The following is a 23686-nucleotide window of genomic DNA, read 5'->3' on the forward strand; positions in this document are numbered from 1 at the left end:
GTTCGTTTTCCCATATGGTAGGTTTGCTACATATTAATTATTTAGTTAAGCTTTTCCATTTATAAATGCTTCTTATATGCCAAAGCTGTACAGAAGTTCAAGAGAAGAACAGTAACATAAAACCAGCTCGTATTAGTTAAAAAACCCACTGACCTCTGCAAAGTGTAATATTGACTTGTTAAAAATGCTACTGCGTATAAATTTCCATTCCTGTTTTGCAATTACACAAAACATCTGAAAAACTGTTATTCTACTTTGTTTTGCAATGGTTTTATACTTGGAATCTATCCCTCCAGTTAAGCCAAACTTGTATTATAGCTGTTTTATAATACAGAAAATCTATTTCTGAAGCCAAGAGATATTAGTTGTTACCATATGGCCAAGTTAACACCGATTAGAGTGGCAAAAGATGATCTGACAGAGCAGAAATTTCAAGATTAACAGTTTAAGTAGATCTTTTCTTCTTTAGTATAGCTAAGTACCTTTGAGGAGGCACCAAAAACAAATAGCCCTTTCAACTGAACTTTCAAAAAAATTTAATTTTCATTTCAAAAGGGATCTTGAAATTACTAGATACACATACATCCCTCTCCCACGGTCCTGTAAGATACATTCAGTAATTTAAAATAAAGTTTCCATACTTTATAACTTCATATATATTATATATTTAATATATAATATATATTTATATGTACATTACATAGATACATACACTCTCAGTCAGCAGGATTAAACTGTTTTGTCTTCAAATGTTTGATTGATGTCACTAATTACTTCTACTATTTTGTGATTTCAATGGAATTTATATATTACCTGAAAAGAAGAAATTTAAAAGATCCAAATGGAATCTGTGGATCAATATTAGCACCAATACAGATGGCCATTACTTCAAAATGACTGCAGGGACTAAAATAATATATTTTTTTATAACTCTCCTCTTACTGCACAAGCATTCCTGCAAAATATTTAGGCAGCAATACCTGTCAGGTCCATACATCTATCCCTGTTAAATTTAAATTTTATACAACTTTCCGTACTGTAATATACAGTATCTCTTTTGTCCTGTTGGATTATTTCATTTTTCATGGAGAAAAGTGATCGATAGCTATCCAACAGAATTTTTTTTTTTAAATCCCCTCTCTCCTTCCACTGTATGGCTCAGTTTCAAGATTTAATTGATAGGCAGCCACCATCACTATAACCAGTATCCTTCTAACACAGTTCAGTCACTGACTGTTGATGCTTAAAACACAAAGTTTTGAGGTTGGCTTGCTGTTTATGGAAACCAAGATACTCAGAGGTCGTTATCTTTTCAGCACACTCACCACCACCTGCCACACAGTAACATCAGTGAGTCCCGATACTATAATTCCATTAGTTACCTACCATTTGGGTAACAAAAATAACAAACCCAGTTGCGATTTTAAACATTTTAAGAATATTCACCCTGAGAACACAGAGGAAGTATTTAAAAAAATTCTGATATGTTTTCTCTTCATATATAGTTTTCTTGTTTTCTCTTCATCTCCTCTTGGGTACCTGGGTTTGTATCTAGTATTTGACCTCACACTTGCTTTGTCAGTTGACCTGTTCACGCCACAGTCAGGTACTGGTGATAGAAAAGCCCAAAAAGGCTTGTAGAAAAAAGGCAAGCAGCAATCCACCAGGTGAGGAAAGACAGGAGTCCTCGGAACAGGAGAGGAGTGAAAATATTCTTTAGGCTTCCCAAAGCCATTGTTATTTGTACTACAGTTACTTTCATCTTTCCATCAGCAGGTGGAGACTCAGAATAAACTGAACTGGGAAGCAGACTGTTTTCTACTGGAGTGTCAGAATTCAATTCCGGATAGATGCCCCAAGAATAATTACCTGTTAAAGAGAAACAAGTAACAGATTTTTGTAGAATTCAATTCAAGTTCTGTTATTTCTATCACTCTATAGATCATCTTACATGTATTTTTCACACACACAAAAAAAACCCCACGACATTTTTATAACTTAGTAAATACTAATTGTATTCACCTGCATGGCTTCCTGATCATACTAGTAAGCTATTAGGGTAGGATTCGTCTTACCTTTTGACATCTTAACATCTACATGTGATACAGTTGCCTTGGGACCCCTGTCAGTGCTGGGTATGATTCATCTCACCAGATGTAGATGTCTACTTCAGAATGGGATGAATCACAGCCTAATAAAGCCTATCTCTTTCTGTTGACATTTTGCAAAAAGGACGCCACGACTGCATGACAGGCTGTGAAAGACATCCCTCACAAGAAAGAAAGAAAAACAAAAAAACAGAGTGACATCAGATCTCCCAATCATGAGATGAACCTTGTATCTCACCATTTCTGTCCAAAACGCCTACTTAAGATTGAAATGCTGAAAAAAATTCCTTTAACAGATGCTCATAAGGTTAAATCAACAGTGCTTTATACAGTTCACTTTTAAAATACTTTTTAAAAGACAAATATTTCAAGAGAAGTAAACAGCTTAATTAGTTGTATTACTCAATTTCTCAGAAATAAAGCAAACAAATTAACATATAATTGAAAGATGTCAAAAACAGCAACAGAAGAGGACTACTTAAAAGCCGCAAACCAGCATGTTTCAAATTGCAGGAAACGACAAAGTATTTCTGTATTGCAAGTACCCGTACATTCTAAGTCTCTTTAGTAAGCTGAAAATATAAAAGCCCTGGGTAGAACAGAACACATTTCTGTTGATCCAATTTTGCCTACCTAGTGTTTTCAAGAGCAGAGTTGTGTGAAGGAGCATTACCAATGGTGCAACATACTGCAGTGCAATTACACAAAGATAATAGAATACCCGAGCCACCTGGGAAAACAGAAGAGAGTAATTCATGAGTTCTGGCTGATCAATGCAAACCTTTACGAACATGTCTAGGAAAAACAAGCAATTTATTAAAAAAACAGAACTTATGTATTAAAGCCGTTTTAAAAGTTTTCTAGCACATCTTGGCATGTGATATATTGTCTTCAAAAGACCTAATGAAGAAATCCCTATAATGAAGTCTAGTTTCAGGACATTTACAAATCTGAGAGGAAGTGCTGAAAGGAAATAATTAAAATTATCAGTGCCGTTAAAACAAACTTTTTTTTTAAATTCAATTTTTAAATTCAATTTAATTTCAATTTTACTTCCGCAAGCTGCATGTCATCACTTAAAGATTCCTATTTCAATACAGCAGAATCAAAGCTAAATATACGTCTAATTTTTGAAGTCCCCAGTGATTCACCAACTAAATCTCATTTCAGAAATGAAGTAGTAGTCACAGTCCAAAGCCTCATAAAAAGTAAATGAAAGTCTGGATAATATTGCAGTCCCTTTTCAAAAGCGAGATATTTTTAAGATTTCCAACTGTGAAACATCAGTATTTTAAAAACAATTACAAGGTGATTGTTCATTAATAGTTGATCAGTAACAGCATGTAAATGGTCTTTATTTCAGGTATACATTATGGTTCATCGAAATCCACTCAGATTTATCCCTCCCCCTGTTCCCAATCTGTTCCATCTTTCTCAAGATTGTTACATTACATATTTTATATAAGCTACCGACCTAAAAGACTAGACCAAATAAAGAACAAAAAAAGTCATAAAATCAATAGCAAGCAAGCAATGAAATAAAACTAACTGAATGTTAGAAAATAAAAGAGCACAGGGTGGCAAAAAAGATGAAGGCAGACATGACATTTTTGGAAATACCTCTAAAACCTCAAAGGTTTTTGTGATGAGCAAGCATCAAAAATACTAACATGTGAAGAAAAAGTACTAAGACACTGACAGAAGAAAAAGCATGAGAAAAAAATATTGCAAGCTAATGGACGGAATATGATAAAAAGAACAAATTAAAAAGTAATGACCACTGTAGGATGACAGATAGGAAAGACTTTAGTGGCAGAAGTTCCAGAAGAAGATAAAGCAGACATGGTTAGTAAAACAAGACAGGACTTCATTTAGTGGCTACGGCCTTCTCAAAGGGAAGATACAGAGATACTGGATAAACAGATTTAAGAAACACCATACAGAGAAGACATTATTGTTTTATAGATCGGATGAAAGCTCCCAGAATTAAAATTCACAACAGTCAGCACAGTTCTGTCCTAACCAGTTGCTGCTACCTGTATTTCCTAACCTTTTTTGTGAAGCAAATTGCTAGCCACTTGGTAAATAACTACTGCATAGTCCAATTGCAATCTTCAGATACTCGGTGAAGCCAAGGACAAGATTATAAGTAATAGTGACAATCCTAAGAGAGGAATCTTCGTCTTATGGCATACTTAAACATTCCTCCTGCAATACACCCCAGCTCAGCAGGATCATCAGGCAGCACTATCATGCAACACTAGAAATTTATAGAAGTTTATTTTGCAGGCAATACGCAACACCATTCCACAACAAGCTTACGAATTTCTACCTCCTCAGTTTGTTGATGGTATGTTTTATTACTTTTCTTTAAAAAAAAAAATTACAGAAATTTTTCCTTTGCCACAGTAGCAAGATGGGCAGACAGTTTTGTAACTAGGCTAGTGCACTTGAGAGTGGTCTGACAGAATTAAATATGTCTCATTTTATCCCAAAATATAACCACCTCATCTGAAATTTCGCCTCTATTTAAAAATCATAGTTGGGATTAGGTAACAGTATTTTACCTTTCAATCTAAATTCAACTGCTTTTTTTTTCCCATATCGATCCCATACAGATCACCACTCACCCTGTGCACTCCCCAGTGTTCATGCTGAACCGAATCACATCAGATTTGTATATATTTGTAAAGAACAATTCATGAAGGGAACTTTTATAACAACTTCTGAATAACTTAAGACAAGCCATCTGCATAATATGGATGATACCTCTCTGCATATTTTGGTTTGCATAATTTCTCTGTAATGGTGCTATTTCTATAGTTGATACAGTTTAGGAAGCTTCAGTCAGATTTCAGCTCTGGTGCCACAGAAGACAAAAAACTGGGAAAAAAAAAAGCATTTGTACAGACAGAGCACTCCAAATATCTAACCTCAGTGCCACCATACTCACCATTTTCTGTAAATCAACCATACTTATTCTGCCAGCTTCCTTTTTCATCTGGTCCACACTTTTCTGGGCTAAATTCAGATAGGCCTGTAAATGATGACGCATCATAGCCAACCGTAGAGCACACAACAGGATGATAATCCACAACCTCACAGTGTCAAATGTATCTTCTGACATTCTGTAGATAAAAAAAAGTAATGCTGTTTTCCAAAGGTCACCTAGTGCTACACAGTTATTTCTTTGTATCATCTGTAAAGAAATCTTGAAGCATATTGTCAAAAATACTTAACGCACAATCTACAATTATGAAGCTCATGTGCAAGTAATATTCACTTCTGCCCTCCGCTTCTCTTTCTAGTGCTACTTCTTAGTAGCCCTATTACAACATTAGATCCAAATCAGAATCCATTTGTCTGTAAACAAGAACAGCCCCTAAATGCTTAAATTCTAAGTAATGAAGACAGGACACTAAAAAACAAGCTCGCTCAGACAATTACAGGTTTTGAGACACACAGTTCTAGATAGCAAATGTGTACTTCAGTTGCTCTAGACACCCTGTTAGAGCACAACCCTCATTTTAAGATATACTGAGGAACAAAATGGAAGCACAAAATCTGTGTATTTGCAATGTTTTATGTAATAGTTCAGTGGTCGCAGAATCACCTTAGAAGCATAACTTAGACCTTGAAAGCGGTAAGTGTCAGCCAATCATATCTGTTTCAAGTCTATTTGAATACTACTATTTCGAATTATCTATGCTAACAGTGACAATGACAATCACCTATGCTACTTATACAGTATTTATTTCAGACACTGCTCTTCCTGAAAATTCTTCCCCTTTTTGCATTTTAAATATTTTAGCTATCAATTCTATATGCACTTCATCTACACATAGATCTTAAGACAAATCGCATAGGTCAGTTCTCATGACAACGTATCTCGACTCTCTTCAGTGAAACCACTCCTCTCCTCCACCAGTATGTAAGATACAAAGTTCCAGAAGGTGGCAGTGAGGTGGTATTCCACCCCAAGGAAGAATAACCCATCGCTGCCAAAGAGGTGCCAAAAGATAGCAGCTTTTTGGGAACCACCACCTTAACATTCAACACTCTGCGACTAATTCTCGTTCTTCCAAAACCACAGAAGCTCTTTAGAGCTCAGCTGCAACTTCCACAATACCTTTGACAGCAGAGGCTATTAAATTTTAAGTCTTTCACATTTCTATGACTTTCACAGGGCACTACCTAGACTTACGGTTTTGTTCTCAATAACCCAGAAAGAATTTTTAACGGGAATCTTACAAAGGGATGCTCTCTTTGCCCAAAGGTGGGTTCATAATGTAGTCCTTAGTGATTGGTTTTACCCACAGCAGAACCATAAATAAAGGTGCCAAGAAGTTTATATGTAGCAATGTTCTGAAAGAAGAAAAAAAAAAAGGGGGGGGAGTTATTAAATACAAATAATTACCATACTGTTGAAACTGTGGGTACAGATTCAATAGGAGAAATCCAAATTTTAAAATAATTGGGAGAAAGGTAAATCAGAAAATTACTTCCCTATTTTTTAGGTATGACTTATGTTTCAACGAAACAGTAGTATTGCACACTGTGACAACACACTGGTTGTGGCTTAAAAAAAGTGCTCTTAGAATACCTGAAAACTTGATTTATTCCCAACAATCTAACCAAAGGAGCTACCTGCATTATGCCACACTATAGTAAAAGACAGTTGTGGAAAATTTCAATAAAATGGCATTAACACGAAACTGCATTAGCTGTTACAGTTTTAAACTAGGAAGTCAGCATCTCAGAGGGATAATTACGGGAAATATGCTGATGTATTACTATTTTTTTGTTAATTAAAAATGTACTCAGATTAATTTCCATTATCTATACAGACCAGGGGAAACAGTTCTCAGAGGTCAGATTTCCCAGTTTAATGAAGATTTTTACTTAGGAACCTTGACTAAATGAAACTTGGTACTTACATTCAATTAAAGTTACTTGGATGAAAAAAAACAAAAGCCAGCACAGCTATTCCATTTTAAAAGCATTGTACGAAACTGCACAGTTAATGTAAAAGTAGTACTCTTTCGTAATCTTTGACTACAAAAGAGACAGCAGAATTTAGAAAGAGGAGATAATTTCAGGAAAAACTTCAGAAAACTAATATCCTTCTTCATTTCTGAACCCCATATCCCAATAATTTTTCGTTACTGAAATGAAAACAGTTGAAGACTTCAGTGCTGTAGATGTGGTCGTTTTGCTAGTGCAATGCTTCCTCACTAACAGAATCAGCTTGTCTATACTTCCATCTCCAACCAGAGTGCTTCTACACTATAGAAGAAATGAGGTAATCAAAAGTTATTCTAAACAACACAAGACCTTACTGATTTCAAACCATCAAGCTTCCTAAAACCATTAAAATGTTTGCATGTTTCAGAAGATGTCATCACACACACATTTAAATCACCGGTTTCAGATGAAGAAATCAGCAGTGCTAATCATTCAGTGTTGCTAGAGAACACAACAGCATCAGAGAACAGTCCAAAGCATTTCAGTGACTTGTGAAAGCTATTTACCTGAGCTTCTACGTATTTAAGACATCCTACTGAGTTAATGGACTGGAACATGCCAAAGGGTGGCAAGAATCCCTTTCTGTTTATTTTGAGTACAGGGAGAAAGGCTGAAAGACTCTTGAAGCAGGCTCTGGAAAATGAGGGAATGTATACGAAAATGGTACAAACTAATTAAGAAGACTCCAAAATAAATGCAGGGAAGGATACTGCTGCTAAAGGAAAAAAAAAAAATCAAACCAGCTATCAAAACCAAAAGGGACAGCAGATTATTTTTATTCTGTTTACCCAAAAAAAACCTTACTCCCTATATACATAAAAGAACCATATTGAACATTTTGAACATATTAGAGAAGTGTTAGTTAATCAGTCACCTTTACTTTTTTTTTTAATCAGTGTTCCTTGTAAGTTAAGTCTCCCATTCTGTAATGGAATGGGAAAGGGAGCTTGTCCCCTCTTTTTTCTTTGTGTTTTGCTGGGTTTTTTCGTGGGGTTTTTTTGTTGTTTGTTTTTGGGGGAGCTTGGGGGCCAGTGGGTTTTTTTGGGCAGCTTTGGGGGGGGTTTGTTTTGATTTTGGGTTTTTGTTGTTTGGGTATTTTTTCCCAAAAGTAGACCATGTGTTTGACTGCAGAGAAAAGCATTGTTTTCCTGCACTCAAATTAGAGAGCTTCGTATCAGTGACATGTCATCCTCACTTATTAATCCCCTTTAGTCACTGTCAAACAACTGCAAACAGCCAATGATCTACTCACTGATAAAAACCCCTCACTAAGGGCAAATACCGATCTCTTCAGGCCAATTAGAACCTATCACTTGACAAAGATTCTTTGTTTATAATTGCATTACCTAATTCCACTGATATCTGACCAAGTTTTAATCCATTTAACGTATTTTTATATTGTTCCATTTGAGTAGTCAAAGCATTGGAAGACTTTTGAAAACAATTTCCTTGGTGTTGTACAAAGTTATCTTCAACAACCAGTTCCAATATCCTCTAAACACTAAGTCAGAGAAAATTTATTTTTCATAACCCCATTCTAGTGTATATTAATAACCCTGTTAGTCCTTGATTAATGAACTTCTGTTTCAGAGATTTTATATTTCTGCCTAGGATCTCATGTCAACAGATCAAGGAAGATGTTGGAAAGGATATTTACACAAAAGGCATGAGAAATTTTAAATTATTGAGAACCGTAAAAATGAAAAACTAAGCAGTTTACCTTATTTAGCTGGAAAGAAGAGATTAGGAAGTGATTCAGTCACAGTCTACACATAGGCAGAAACTTAACAGCAGATACAAGCCAACAGCTTGCAGCTGTACCTGGATGCATTTAACTACAATGAGTACAAGTGTAATGCAGAGTACTTGGTTATAGATTTACCAAGAGTAAAAGACCCATTTTAAACACAGATTAATTTTTAAGCTGGGCATTTTTGGGGGAAAAGAAAAAAAAAAATGCAGTTTGAAGATAAATCATTTTCATATCAGAAAACATAATGGTTCTCTTAGGAAAGTGAGCAGACTAAATTATCACAATGGTTTATGCTGCAGAATCTGTCATTAACACGTATTAAACATCAGAAGTCAAGATCTATGAAAGACATTTGGAGTTTCTCCCTCAACCAGAGAACACTGAAGAGAAACAGTTAAATTGGACAAAACATTTTACTGCCAAACTCGAGGATGGCTGAAAAGTAAATATTCAATATTCCTTTAAACTGCTATTAACATCTGACCCTTAAATATCCTGGGTCATCTTTTCTTTGTATCTTACCCTAAATTTATTAAAGGCGTGATGCCCACCTGGAGGTAGGTGTGAGAAAAAAAAGTTTGTGGTTGCACCTCTACTTCCTGAAAGTTGTCTTAACTTACAAAAAGATATGATGGGGGAAAGGAAGCAGTAAGCAGAAACACTGATGGTGGAGCTCTTGCAGGAGGAAAGGAAAGCTCCTTTAACTGGGACTCATAATTACAAGGCAAAGAATGTAACAGACTGGCAGAGCACAGGTTGAGCAGAAAGAGGCAGGTGGCAAGTCTGCTCAAGATAGGAAAAGCAGGCAGCAACAGAAGTCTTAGTTACTGCCTTCTTGTTGGAATAGTTTGTTTTGTTTATTTACAGACATTAAAGATTTAAGACTGAGTAGCATATACCTATGTGCATATATTTTCTCTTACTGTGTTATTTTTTCTGTTGCTAAATTCAGAGCATCCAGATGCATTTGAGCCAGTCGCAAGCCAGGGAATGTCAAAAAAGCACCAATAAGTGAACACAGAACAGCCAGGAACAATTTGAAGGTTAGTTTAGACACAGGACCCCTAAAAGAAAAGAAAGGAAATAAGCATTTTCTTGGGGAGGAAGTTGGGGGGTGGGGTATCAGAGACTACTTTCAAGTCAACAGTATCTAACATTTAATTTAAAAAGCAAACAGTATTCTATAGTTTTACCCTGGAATACCACCATTATTACAAACCAATCATGAGTTAAAAAACAAGTCACCTATTTACTTCCTAGAAAACCAGAAAACCTAAACTACTGCCTATAAGATGTTAAGTTTGTTAGCAGAGAAGAACAAAAAAGGAATAATTTCATGTTGTAATTAACAACAAATTATATAATAGAAATAGCTAATAAAATGAATTTAATGATTATGTTTTTAAAAGAGGAACAGATGCATCATAAGTTTAACTGGTCAAAGAGAAAATGAATATTTAACTTATACTACTTCCATTCTACCTTTATCCATTACAAAGCTCTATCAAACTGTTATTACTGCAGTTTTTTCACAGATTTATCTAAAGCATACATGTGGCAAATTAATGTATCTCTTCCAAGAGATTAATATAGTTTGTTTTAATGAAGTATGGAGTATATAAAAAAGTTACAGAAAAAAATATCCAGGATCAACTGAATTATGGCATGAACAAACACTGGATTACACAAAAAACCCCAAGTGACATGTAACTAACACAGATTAAAGAGGAACAAAACCAAATCTGCTGATGCACATGAGTTTCAGATTCTTTCTTAATCTACATCATTTAAACCACCAAGAGACACCATCATCAACTCAACTGCTGCTGCAAACAGCCAAAACACTGCAAAAGTTCAAAAATAAACACTTAACAGGAAAATTAATACAGAAGTTAGTAAACTTGCAATAGCTTTGGAAAAGCAGAGTAAGAAAGTCTAAGAAACACATGGGATTCAGTTAAGGATTTCCCATGAGTTTATTCATAAATGACACATTAATCTGGTTTGAAGAAACTTCCATTCCTCAAAAATAAAGATATTCCATAGCTTCTGCACGATATTTGAGAACTTCCAAGCAAGAAATTCAAAGTTGCACTCCCACAGTGATGACATACCCCATAAATGCATTTTAAAGCATGTGCATAAGGAAAGAATTGTAACAGAAATCCATTTTACAATATACAAAGGCTACCTACAACAATTGTGTATTTATGTAACATCACAAGCTATGGCATGTTCCTTTGACAGTCTATACAAAACTTGGATGTCCTGTAGCAAGCAGATGTTTTTGCATAATAGGAAAACACTATTACAACCTAAAACCAGGACTGAACACCAAAATTTACTCCTAGTGCCAACTTTATCACAAGGTCCATCTGTAGCTTTTGCACACACATCCTCTTGCCTACAGGAATGGCAAAAAATACTTAGCACCTGTTTTAAGCAAACCTTGCAAAGCTGAAGGGAATTACCATGAAAAAAGTTTATAGTTGTAAACTGTATTTTATGAACTACAACCAAAGTGTCAGGGTAGAAACTATCTCCAAATTAAAAAGAGAAAACACAAATGCAACTTAAGTTACTTGTAAGTACTGATTAATTATTTTCATTAGCCCACCTCTTCACATTATAAGCATGTACAAGAGCAAAACATGGAAGACAAATGCTTGCTAAGAAAATCCAAGTGGTTCGGTTATAAATGCACACATAAAACAGACAAATGTATTTCCAGAAACTTACTGGGAATCTAAACCCTGCTTTTCAAGAAACTGCATAGCACTTTCTGAGAAATTCGAGAACCCTGCAGAGACACAAATATTATATGTATTTTATTACAGTATAATTGCAGAAGCCCTTTTTTTGAAATAAAATGCTAGGTAACAGGTCATCTTTTAAACACATTTTCACATGTCTAGCACAGCTCTTTCATGTGCTAATTAGTATGGCATCATGCAATAAAACTTGATTATTAACATCTTTGATATTTGTATAGGAACATGAACAAAATTAACATTATTTTTTAGAAACGTAAGTTTTTTGGGGTTTTTTTTTCAGTAAAGGAGCTTTACTTCACTATGTAAAGCAAAATGGGTTAAATGTAAAACTGGAAGGCAAATATGATTAACAAAAGAAACAACCTAGGCAAAGATTACACATTTAGAAGAAATCAGGGAAAATAGACAGGATATCCTTCAGAATCTGCATTCCAAAGCAAAATATCTTACAAATGTATGACATATAGAGTTAATTTTAACGCAGATATTCTCAAAAACGCCTAAAAGTCATGCAAACACTACAGCTGTTGCAAATACTGAAGAAAGGAGTTACCTGATTCTAGTCCAAACTCTAGGTAGTTTTCTGTCACAATGAGAATTGCCATTGCTTTCACGAAGAAGAAAAAACCAAAGGTGACACAAACTGATCTTTCACCTCCATCCTCTACTTTGAAATAATGCGTAGTCAATGAAAACAGTACCTTACTACACAAGAAAAATGTCAAGGAAAATTAAGTTTGTAAAATAACTACATTTAAGAATTATAAAGCTGTATTTTGGTCATCTGCACTAGGGCTGTTCTATGATGTGCAATTTTTTAAAAAAAAGTGATATGTGTTCGGTCAATTTCAGGTTAAAATTACAGAATACTGTAAAACATAATAATCATGTAATGGGTAGCCAGGAATACAGTACTCTGGAGTATAGTTTTGATTTAGACTTACTTACAGTCAATTGCAGCACTATCCACTATCAACCTAGGAGAATTAAACCACAGTTTAAATATAAATTATTACATAATAGTAAGTTATATCAAAAAGACAATTGTATCTTCAATGCAAAATAGCGAGCGAAATGAAAAATATTCCACCAAACTATGTAACTCAATTTTTAACATATCTTAATTTCAAAAACCAAAATATTACTTTTGAATGCAACAACTGTGATGGCAGGGAAGTGAATAAACACATTTTTAACCACAGAGGAGCTATACGTGTTCTTCCTGGATGCACAACCCTAAGGCATACATACAAACAGAAAGAACAGGATGCTCCAACAAGCACTTCTATCAATAATGGGATAAAATTTCTCAACTATGAGAATTTCTGCGCACAGGGAACGTAGACCTGCCTTACAAGAAATTGTGACAAATGGCATGGGAATGTTGCTTAGATTATTATGTGTCTGTTTACTAAACAGAAAAGATACAAAAAGATGAAATATATTTCTCTGCTTTCACATGCACATGTTTGAGATTTCTCAGCTATCGAAGACAGTAAAACAACAGCGTGTTTAGTACTATCTAGGAAAGAAAAATCTATCCCATGCTCATTTTGGAAAAAAAAAACCAACCTTAAAAAAACCCTATGTAGTCTGGTATGATATATTAGCTCCTTTCATCTAACCCCAGAGCCACAAATACAAACATCTAAGACATCACCTGCTCTGTTATCAAGCTGCTTTTAAAATGTTTATTGAATACTCTCCTTTTTAACACATTTCTAAACATTATTAGCTCCAAAGTTAAACAGTAGATTAGGACAAATTTTTCATTATATATTGTCAACTCTTATAACTATGAACTGCAGCCTGTTTTACTTGATTTATTTTTTTTTCCAAATGGCAGGCACTATCAAGTCCATATTTAAATAAAGTACCTGGAGATCACTCCAGACATTACCTGCTTTGAAAAACCAAAGAGAAAAAGGAAAAAGAAGGTTTTAAGTGTGAATTGTACCATTTTTTTCCACTATGCAATAACATATTTATTCATATTTGCACTTTTTTAATACTGGAAGTATTTTAAGATGTAAATTACAGGAAAACCTGTTTTAGAGCATCTATTCAGTAAAACATTTGATCAGTCATCAGTTAATCTCAAGAAACTATATGATTATGCAATATCATACTTCATTAGGCAGCACATATTTAACATACACATTACTTGCTGTATTTCATGTATATGCAGAGAGATACTCATATGCACACAATAAAGTGGCCTAAGCACAGCATCTAATAACTCTTAAGTTCACAGTAATCAACTTAAGCTCCCTTCATACTTCACAGAAAGAACTGATATATCTAAAGGAAGACTTACCTCATCCTAAGAGGTACATAATAGGTCATATAGGCTGTGTTCTGGAAAGCTCTGTTTCTCTAATAATACATTCTTAAATTAAGTGTCTTTTTACAGCTTGAGGCATTGATCACAAATGGAAAACACATTAATTTCAAATCTTGAAGTTATACAAACGACTTCATAACAGTTTGTGATCAATAGTCCTAACCTATAAACAGAGTTACAACCCTCTAGATACTTCATGTTTTCAACTACGAATTGTGCCTAAAGGATGTAGAAAATGCAACCAGGGAAGAGAAAACATACTGACAGTAAATTCCAATTATAGCGCAGATTCAGAACCCAATATATAAATTAATGATTATATGTGTCTGCAACCCTCTGTCAGTTGAATAACCACCACTTCTACCTATTTTAGGGATGGAGAAAATCGAAGCATTAGGGCTCGCTTCATCACTTCCTTTCACTGCTTGGCCTACGTTTCAGGACTTACTGAAGAAATAATTTGGGAGTATACAGCTCCAAGTTACTAGACTCCCGACCTGATCCCCCCCACCTTTTTTTTTTTTGTCACAAAAGGTAATATGCCTGTAGAATTTGTAGCATACACTTACAAAAATAATTTTATCTTTTAAATTGCTGCAATTATGGAAATTTTGAATGATACAGTCCACTGGTATTTATGCACATGGTTGAAGAGAAGATCCATCTTCTGTTTCTATTAAAATACACAACACTTTGGGATTCCCAATTGAAAACCAAAGAAACTCCTCTGTATTATTTTTAATTGCATGTATGTAGGAAAAAAAAAAATACAGTTTTAAGGCTTAGAGGTTATTTTAAGGGATTTGATGACTGACTTTGCCTAGACCAACCTTCAGGCAAGTTCAGAAAAGACTGTCACTTTCCTTTGCTATGCCATTGATATGTTTTCCAAAAGTAGCCAGTGAAATTTACCAACCTACCAATGAAATCAGGTTAATTAAACCTTTTCAGGTAACAGACAGCTTCCCAGCTGAGAAATACCTTAACTTTTGCTATACCACATTCATTTTCCTAAATACCTTGCCTTTACAACAGAAATGATTGGGTGTAACACTGTTTGAAGGTTTATAGACAAAAAGTTAAGTAAGCTGACTTATTCAGGCTTTTTTAGTGACAAATTTTAGACAGCTGTATAAGTATAGTAATTTAAATTAGGTGCACACTACGATTAGGATGGGTCATCTCTCAGTGTTGTCCGTATTACTCTATCCTCATGCACATTCTTCCTCCCACCAATAAAGCATTTTGTTATTTTACAAACCCAGTCTTTTGCGAGTAAGCTGGCCACAACTGCTACATTTAAGATAGCGATCAATAATTCAGTTTGCTAATTTTGAATATATGTTCTGACAGAAGCCACCTTTCCAAATTTCAAAATAACAGAAATCATCAATCTGTGAGTGGTTACTATCTGCAACAAACTGCAAATAAAGAATAATAATAAACAAAATCAGTAATTCAAACATTGTGGCGTACACCACAATGAGTTTTCACAAACATTACTTTTGCAAGAAACATTGAAAAAACTCATTTTTAAGCCATAATTCACAATCAGCAAGTCAAGATCAATAAACTGTCTTAAAAAAAAACCTCAACATCTTTGTTTTGCAAAATCCTTCATTACTCCCCTTCAGGTACTGGAAATTGTTCAGTGAGTGCAGGCTATCAGCATGAAAAGCGGTCAACCAACACAGCATCCTGCAGCCTTTCCAAAATATTAAACACTGAGCAGGTGGTACACCAGGTCTTCTAAATGCTTGCTGCCTCCAAGAAACATCTTTGAGTCTTCCTGAAACTACCTAGCCATTTAAAGATTTATTTTTCTGTTCTGCTAAAAATAAGACAGTTCCCTATCCTGGAACTATTAACCCACACTACCAGCTGTGAGGTTGGTAGTGTTCACGCTGCCGTACAGCGTTACAAGGGAGACGCGCAGACATTCTCGCCCTAGCTTTACAGTGCGTAAGCTGAGCATGAGCTGCCACTTGAGCATCTACCCAGTCTGGCAGGGGAATCTGGCATCTTTCACTGAGGTACCTGCTAATGCAGCTGCACAAACATTTCAGCACATGAAACATGCTTAAAGCTAGCTTAGTGGTGCCTAGCGCAACTACCATCAATGTAATGCCAACATACTCCAACACTGTAACTCAAAATACTAAATTTATATACTACTCCTTTTAGACTAAACTTCTGTTAAAACACAGATGTAGAGACTAGATTAATTTCTGGAATTTTTCTGAATATCTACACTACGAACATTAAAAATGCTAATAGTGGGTTAGTGCACTGAATCAAAACATCCATTTCTGGAAGACACAGCTGAAAAAAATTCCAATCATCACCTCCAACTTCCCTAAGGTTTTTTTGCTCATTCTGTCAGCCAAATCCTTAGTACAACCTATCACCTCTTAACACACAGCCATGAAACAGAAGAAACACCTGTCACCAAAGCACAAAGTTGTTTTAGAATTAATTCTTGAAATATCACTTTGACGTCTTCCCGAATTTGCATATGATTTTAGAAGTGCCACATGAATTTTAAAGTTTAACTTCTCTAACCTTTCTCTTACCCCAATAAACTGACAGAAGTCCTTAAGAACTTTCTCTCTAAAGTATACTGCCTATTACCAAAAACTCAAAACAATACTGGTCCCTTAGACAATACGTGCCTAGGTACAAAAATGCTAAAGCATGCAATTAACTGTTCACCGCTTGTTAAATAAAATTCAGCTTTCAGCACATGATGCTTTTAATACTATTCTACCTGATCTTACTTCCCTTTCAGTCATGTAGGAAGGCTAGTGAGAAAATATAGCTAACGTGCTTCTAACATGCAGGGAATACTGGATCTGTTTCAATTTCCTCCAGGTCCAAATGTGCAATTAGATCTCAAGCGCTTCAGCTAGATAAGGATAAAACTGGAAATGTTGATTTAGGCTCATTTCGTGTAAAAATGGCAGGTGAGAAAGAAACAATCAAAAAAAGACCCTAATGGCTACTTGCATGTTCACACTACTGAGACAGAAAGCTTGCACTGCCAGCCAACTTAATCTTTAATTTCTGCATTTGGTTTTGCCTTGAATGGATGACCAAATGAAAGCAGTGATTAGGATTGTATTTAAATACCACTGCAAGAAAGAATTATTGCAGTGGATTTTCCTACAATATATAATTCACAGCTCTCTTCCACCTAGAGTTGCAATCACTGTAGTATTATTTAAGTTGGCTACACCCAAGATTTGAAAGATTAAGCAAATGGGGTGTTGCCACCAATAAATTTAAGAGTGCATTGTGGCTTTAGTATTGGAAGCTTGTTTTTCCATTAGTTCTATTAACCTCTCCCTCATCCTCAAAATGGGAGTCAAAGGTGTTGGCTTTCATTTCTGATTTCTTAAGCAGTAGCTGCCTCTCTCTCCTTGCCTCTGCCAAGATTAAACTAGAATTCCTGATTTCACCCGAACAAATAAAATAAAGGCTGTGCAGTAACATAGCTATAATATCACTAAAAGGTGCACAAGAGCCAGGCACCGACTCTCCTGTCACTACCTAGCAGACTAGAAAAAACACTTTATGGACTGTGGAACCGTCCACTGACAAGTCAAAGGAGAAATACCTGGTCTGGAAGCAAGCTACTGGCAGTCTTCTGTTTTCATAACGTGAGTTAATGCCCTCTAACAAGTTCTTACTCATTAAAAGGAAAATTCTGGATATCACTTATACTTTTTCTAAGTAGCCTGAAGAATTCCTGTCCTTATCATAAAGGCAGCACACATTTTCATATTTATCAGGTACAGACAAGCATTAAGTATATCCAGAACTGTTAGCCAAATATAACCAAACATTAGAGTTCAAGGGTTTTTCATAACACCACCAGCTATTGCTAACACCAAAAAAACCCCATCAAAAAAACAAAAAAAAAAAACACCACAACACAGTAAGACTCTCTATTGAAGAACAGGCATTTATACAGAGGAATCAATTTTGAATATTCAAATGGTATATCGACCCTAACTTAGCACTTTATCTGTTTGTCAGATGTTGAGTTAGCAGAGGAGTTCATTTTCTAACTCACCTTTCCACAACTTGCACTCTTGCAGGCCTTTATTCAATTCCACTGCTTTATCACCTATCACGTCTTTAAAAGGCAACTTTCCTCCCTAAAGTGTATGTCTGGATTGGTATGTGGAAAGCAGTTAATTACCCTGCAAGCATCCATGTCTGATACTGCCTTCTCCAGTAAAAACAAACATAACATCTGCTTCTTTTTATGGTTTGATATTGCCTGTTTCCTAAATTCTCAGCTTTTGTTTCCCTCCGTTTCAGAGGGGAGTTCAGTTTTTCACAGAGCTTTGAAAACATACCACCTGAACTCCTACAACTGTCTATACATTTTATTTTCTGTAAGCTTCCTAAGAGTGTCTTTGAATGTATTTTAAAATTATGAATTCATGCATGTATCTTTGCAATAAATTAGTATACACATTACTGTACTTTTTTGTTCAGGAAGTATCAGATTAAATATACTGAAAACAAAGGTGTGCAGTAAATTGCACACTTCTCCAAAAGTTGTAAATACTTTATGTACAGAAATCTATTTCTGATTGCCAAACTGGGCAAAACCAAATTAGTTTAGAACCACTACATGCTACAGAGGAGCACTAACTGTATGTTCACATACATGTATTTTTTCCATAAATGGTTTGTTATTCATGTTAAGAAGCTATTGCTATCAGCATGTACAAAGAGGATGTACAGCATATACATTACCCAACAATGGGACTAGCTTACATGATCCTTTTTCCAAATGCTAAATATTTGTGTATCCCGTCAATCAACAATACAGAGCTTTACATAAATGGCAGAATGATGTAAACTATTTGGAACAGGTAAGAGTGATTTAAGAAAACAGAAAAGGATACACTGCAAAAGCCAAGACAAGCAGACACCACACTACGCTGATATTCATTTCTTGTGAGGGCTTCACAATACTGTAATAGGCTTCTGTCACCACATACACAACTGTAGCTGCAACAGTGAAATCCACCAACCACTGATATTCCGGAAAATAATGCAATGCTGAAAAATACAAGTTTGCAAATGTTAAAGGTATGATATTTTAAGCAGTTACTGACATATATAGAATGGAGTGACAATTAAAAAATGTTTTAAATTAACTGAGGTCTAGGTAGACCCAGATCATCCAAGTAAAGAGCAACAACAGCAAAAAAGCCACATTTTTGCCACTCAACAACCTGAACTTCACTCTTTACTTCTGGTATTCAATACTTGATTACTATTCAAATTTATAAGGCTACAAGAGTTTACTATTTTATCATCTCAGCTTTTATACATTAACATACAAAAAGCATACTTAGTTTCTATCTTAACAACACAACAGAAAATGGTTCTCCATTTGAGTCTAGCTGCAATTCCAGGCAAGAGTTTTTCTGACTCTGTTAAAGATTAAAAGGTCATTGGCAATCATTTAAAATACTACATATAAACATTTCCTCTTTTTCTTTAAAAAAAACAAAACCTAAGATACTGATGGTTTGTCCTTCCAGATTTTGTTAGTATCACCCGTACAGCAATAAATCATTGTCTAAATTCCACTGTAAAAATTCTGGGGATCATACTGCGTTGCATGCAGGCTGGGTGATTTACAAAGAGAGAGCTCCCATAGGTGCTGGGAACTGCAAAGAACAATTTGTGACAATGAAGTGCAGCCTGTCCCTCCCAAACACCTTCCCTACACAGTTACAAAGTCACAAAACATTACCGCCTATTTGTCTGTTGACTACAAGTTACCTGATGTTCAACACATGAAATTGGCCTAAGTCAGGTATTTCCAAGTCCTATACTTATTTTGAAATAACTATTTGGTTAGATTCAACACAAGTTTGTAAACATAACTTTTTAAACACAGTTAAACCCTACACTGTATCAGTATCCGTAAATACTCAGGGAGACAGTTAAATGCTATAATTTCAAGCAAATAACACTAATTGAAACTTGTGAATGCTTTGTTTATTTATATGCCAGCTTCAAAAAACTCTGCATTTCTGTTAAAGGTATTTTCTACACTGTCTCCAGTAATTTAAGCTGAGAAATCTGCTGCATAGGACTATGCTTCCTTTCTTTCTATATTTGTGCACAGAACACATGCATATAAAAATGTAGATAGGAAGAAAATACGTATCGCACATACATGCATATATATCCGTATATGAGTTTCCTGTAACAGAATGGCTGTTTTTTATTAAGGAATGAAAAATTACTATTTAAAAAAAAATAGCAACTTCCAGAACACTTAATGCTGGTTATTTCCGCACTGTCGCTTTTGGTTTCTAAGCATTTTACCTCAACGTTTCAGATGCGTGGTTGAAAGGTCTAGGTCTCAACGCTACAGCACACATCCTATTTTAGATGAGCAGAAAGTTTATGTTCTGACATCTGCCAATTGTCATTTTCTTGTACAAAACTATGATCTCTGTTTCAAACAGACTATGATGCGATCCTTTTGGTGTTGTCTCACATTGCTATCGATGCCTGATACAACAATAGATGTGCTTTATGCTGGATTTCACCTACTCATCCTTTTCCATAACACTGCTATTAAGACGTCAGCCATGGAACAACAAAGGAGACTTAGCCCTAATTCTTGCCTTCTCGCTTAACTTTATTATCAGTTGTATTTCCATTCATTCATTGTCTATAAAAAAAAGATATTCCAGCATTCTTTGCAAATAAACACTTGATAGAAAGAATCAGGATATGTTTGAAACAATATATTATCATCTCCATCCACTTATTCTTACCGATAGTGTCCCTTTCAGTCACAGATTTTGTTTCCAGGTGAAGATCGATGTCTTTTGGAATGGTCAGGGGTTTGTTTTCAATATGACCATTGTATTTTCTGTAAAAATAAATAAATAGATAATACACACATAGATACGACAAAATACAACCTTTTCAATATATAATGGCATTCCAAATTTAAGAAAAGTGCAGACCACTTTTTTGCCAAATGCAAACATTTTTATCTAGCTAGCTAAAAAGCATTAATACAAGTTCAAATCTTGAGAAACAACCATATATGTCAATGATTCCTAGTTTTATCTTGCAAGGCTCTGACATACTACTGTGGTACGGGTTTAAATGGCTTCTATATGCTGCATCTTGAGCATGTATGAGGGCAAGATCCAGTGGCTGGTATTTACTTCAGCCCACTGATTTTCTCTGTTCAGGGAGCTACAGTGTGTTCTAACAAGTTCCCACAGTCTCAAAAGGTTAGTGATACGAGTACAGGTACAGAGCAGAATACATCCACCCTACCATACAGATACCCCGAAGAAAATCAAAGCTAAACTGAGACTTTTTAATTGAGTTCTAGACCAGGATGCTGGAAGACAGGAGGCGTTACAGTTTTTGGATTGAAAGTAAGTAAAAAGACAGACGTACTTGGCAGTGTCAATTTATCGAACATTCACTGGAAATAACAACAAGCAGTAATCTATCTCGGAAGATAGCTGATAAGGAAAAAAATAAATAAACAAATTTCAAAAAAAAGCACTAGGCCTTTTTGTCACAACAGGATGCTTAGCAAGTATGTCACGTGAGCTGGGCTAACCTAGACCGTTAAAAGATCCACCCTACTAGCCATCAAGCAAAGACAATTTTAAGATTGTTTTCTAATCTAAAAGGGTATGTGTAGAAACACTATAGATTTGTTTCATTTCATACCCTGCTTACAAAAATAAGCAAAAAAAAATATTTATTGCAGTATAACTAGCAAACCTGGAGATCCAGTACATCTTTAAAAGAAATAATCCATCGTGCTGTCTTTGGGGAGACAGACAAGGCTAAGGACATCACAATACAGCACCAGAGTTCAAAGCTGGTTCCAGGTTTCAGCCACTGCTGCAGAGCATGACAGTGGTACAAAGGGCTTCATAAAGAGTCACACACAGATTTATTTGTTCCTATCATACAGGTGACTACTTGCTCATACAAATGGAAGGAATAAGGCAAGCAAAGGTTGATTCTCACACTGCTAAACACATCCTGGCTTCCAGCATTAAGCAACTTGAGGATTATCTGAGCCAGGGTTTGCATCTTCTGAAATCATCATTTTTCAAAACTTACATGAATTTGCCTAATCCCTTTCTGAACTAGTCTGAAATTTGTTAAGCTGCGTAGTGTCTTGCGGCACCAAGTTCCACGTTGTGTGTCCCAAATTAAGAAATGCTTGCATCTACACTACTAACTAACATCATTCAGTTCCTCCTTGTATGACACAGTAGTAAGTTTACCACTCCCTACCCATCCTCTGTGCACACTGGATACGTACCTGTTGCAAAACCCTCCCTCAGCCAGTTCCCAAACTAGTAAGCCTTATGCTTCTCCTCCTTGTGTGGAAGCCTTTCTAGCCACCATTACTCCCCTTTTCCAGTTCTACTGAATCATCTTTGAAATACAGTCTAAACAAAAGTATGTCTTACATGTATAATATGAAGTTAAACTACATTTTCCAAATTGTTGGTTAGAACTAACACATCTTTAAGGAATCATTTTTCACAGCAGAGATACATGTAAAGACCATGAAAGATGACATATTTAGAGTAAAAGGTGCCTTTTCATCTGGAGCTCTGAAACTATACCAATATCATGATCTTCACTTTCCTGAAAATGAGCCACACTACTAGACTTTAAATTGAAGAAAACAGGATGCTCTTAGAAGAACCTGAACAAAGTCAAGTTACACGAAATTGGGCTGAGATTACCATTACTAACTAGGGTAAAACTTACCTCATCACTATTTAAAAAAAACATTAAAGCAGATCAGAAAATGTTTTGTTAGGTTAAAAAAAATTAAAACCAAAACTTAAAACCCCTAAATGGCTAGAAGGAAACAGTAAACTCTGCCAGATTTTAGAATAGTACCTCTGAAATTTGAAAAGGAGAGGTGGATTTTCCATAGAAAGACAAGTTACGGGGACATAAGTGTTAAAAAGAAATTCAATCAATCATGAACTTATTTTTAAGGAATTATGTCCTCTCAGCTAATGTGCGAGATGAGAATACAAGCAGAAAGCATTAATAACTTTTTTTTTAGGTGAAATTAATTCTTAGCACCATCCGAAGCACGAGAATTTTAATGGGCAAACTGAAAACTGAGGATAGGAATCTAAAGCATTACTCAAAAAATTCAGGTACTCAAGTCTAAACAAGAAGTCCCAAACACTGCCCAGGCACTTGGATATCTGCAAGCTTCTGCGTGCTTCCCTGCCCCCAGATGTACTCTTGATGTCTTCCTACTGCGTGCACCCAGGAGTACCATCATCTTGAGTGAGATGAGCGTTTTGATAACTGAAGCCATTTCAGCTCAACAAAATTTGGTGTTTCCTACACTTTAATTATCCCAGGGGACCCATAATCTGAGAGACACAGTCAGAACACACCCAGGATCATCGACGGCTTTAATTCAAAGTAATTCATAGTAGCTGAGGACCTTTTCATTAGCCTAACAATTTAATATAACACAAACGATCCTGAAATAGAAAAATCTGCCTAATATTCATGTGCTACTATAACCTACAGCATAATATACTGAAGTGTAATATGCATTGAATGAAATGGACTACAAGTTCACACTACAGCTCTTTCTAAGCCTCATTTT

General features: G+C 35.4%; 1 protein-coding gene across 1 annotated transcript in view; it reads right to left on the reverse strand.

Annotated features, from left to right (window-relative positions):
• Positions 1–1125: 1125 nt before the first annotated feature.
• The window catches only part of TMEM161B (transmembrane protein 161B), a 43085-nt gene continuing 20524 nt past the window's right edge, over positions 1126–23686 (reverse strand). Inside the window, exons 4-12 of the mRNA XM_059833702.1 lie at positions 20826–20923; positions 18927–19083; positions 12214–12365; positions 11626–11686; positions 9810–9950; positions 6360–6473; positions 5062–5236; positions 2742–2838; positions 1126–1869 (exon numbers count right to left, since the gene is read on the reverse strand). Of these exons, the coding sequence (XP_059689685.1) occupies positions 1592–1869; positions 2742–2838; positions 5062–5236; positions 6360–6473; positions 9810–9950; positions 11626–11686; positions 12214–12365; positions 18927–19083; positions 20826–20923 (1273 nt within the window). The 3' untranslated portion in view covers positions 1126–1591. The remainder of the gene's footprint in view (positions 1870–2741; positions 2839–5061; positions 5237–6359; positions 6474–9809; positions 9951–11625; positions 11687–12213; positions 12366–18926; positions 19084–20825; positions 20924–23686) is intronic.

The sequence above is a fragment of the Gavia stellata genome, chromosome Z, assembly GCF_030936135.1.
Source record: "Gavia stellata isolate bGavSte3 chromosome Z, bGavSte3.hap2, whole genome shotgun sequence".
NCBI classification, from domain to species: Eukaryota; Metazoa; Chordata; class Aves; order Gaviiformes; family Gaviidae; genus Gavia; species Gavia stellata.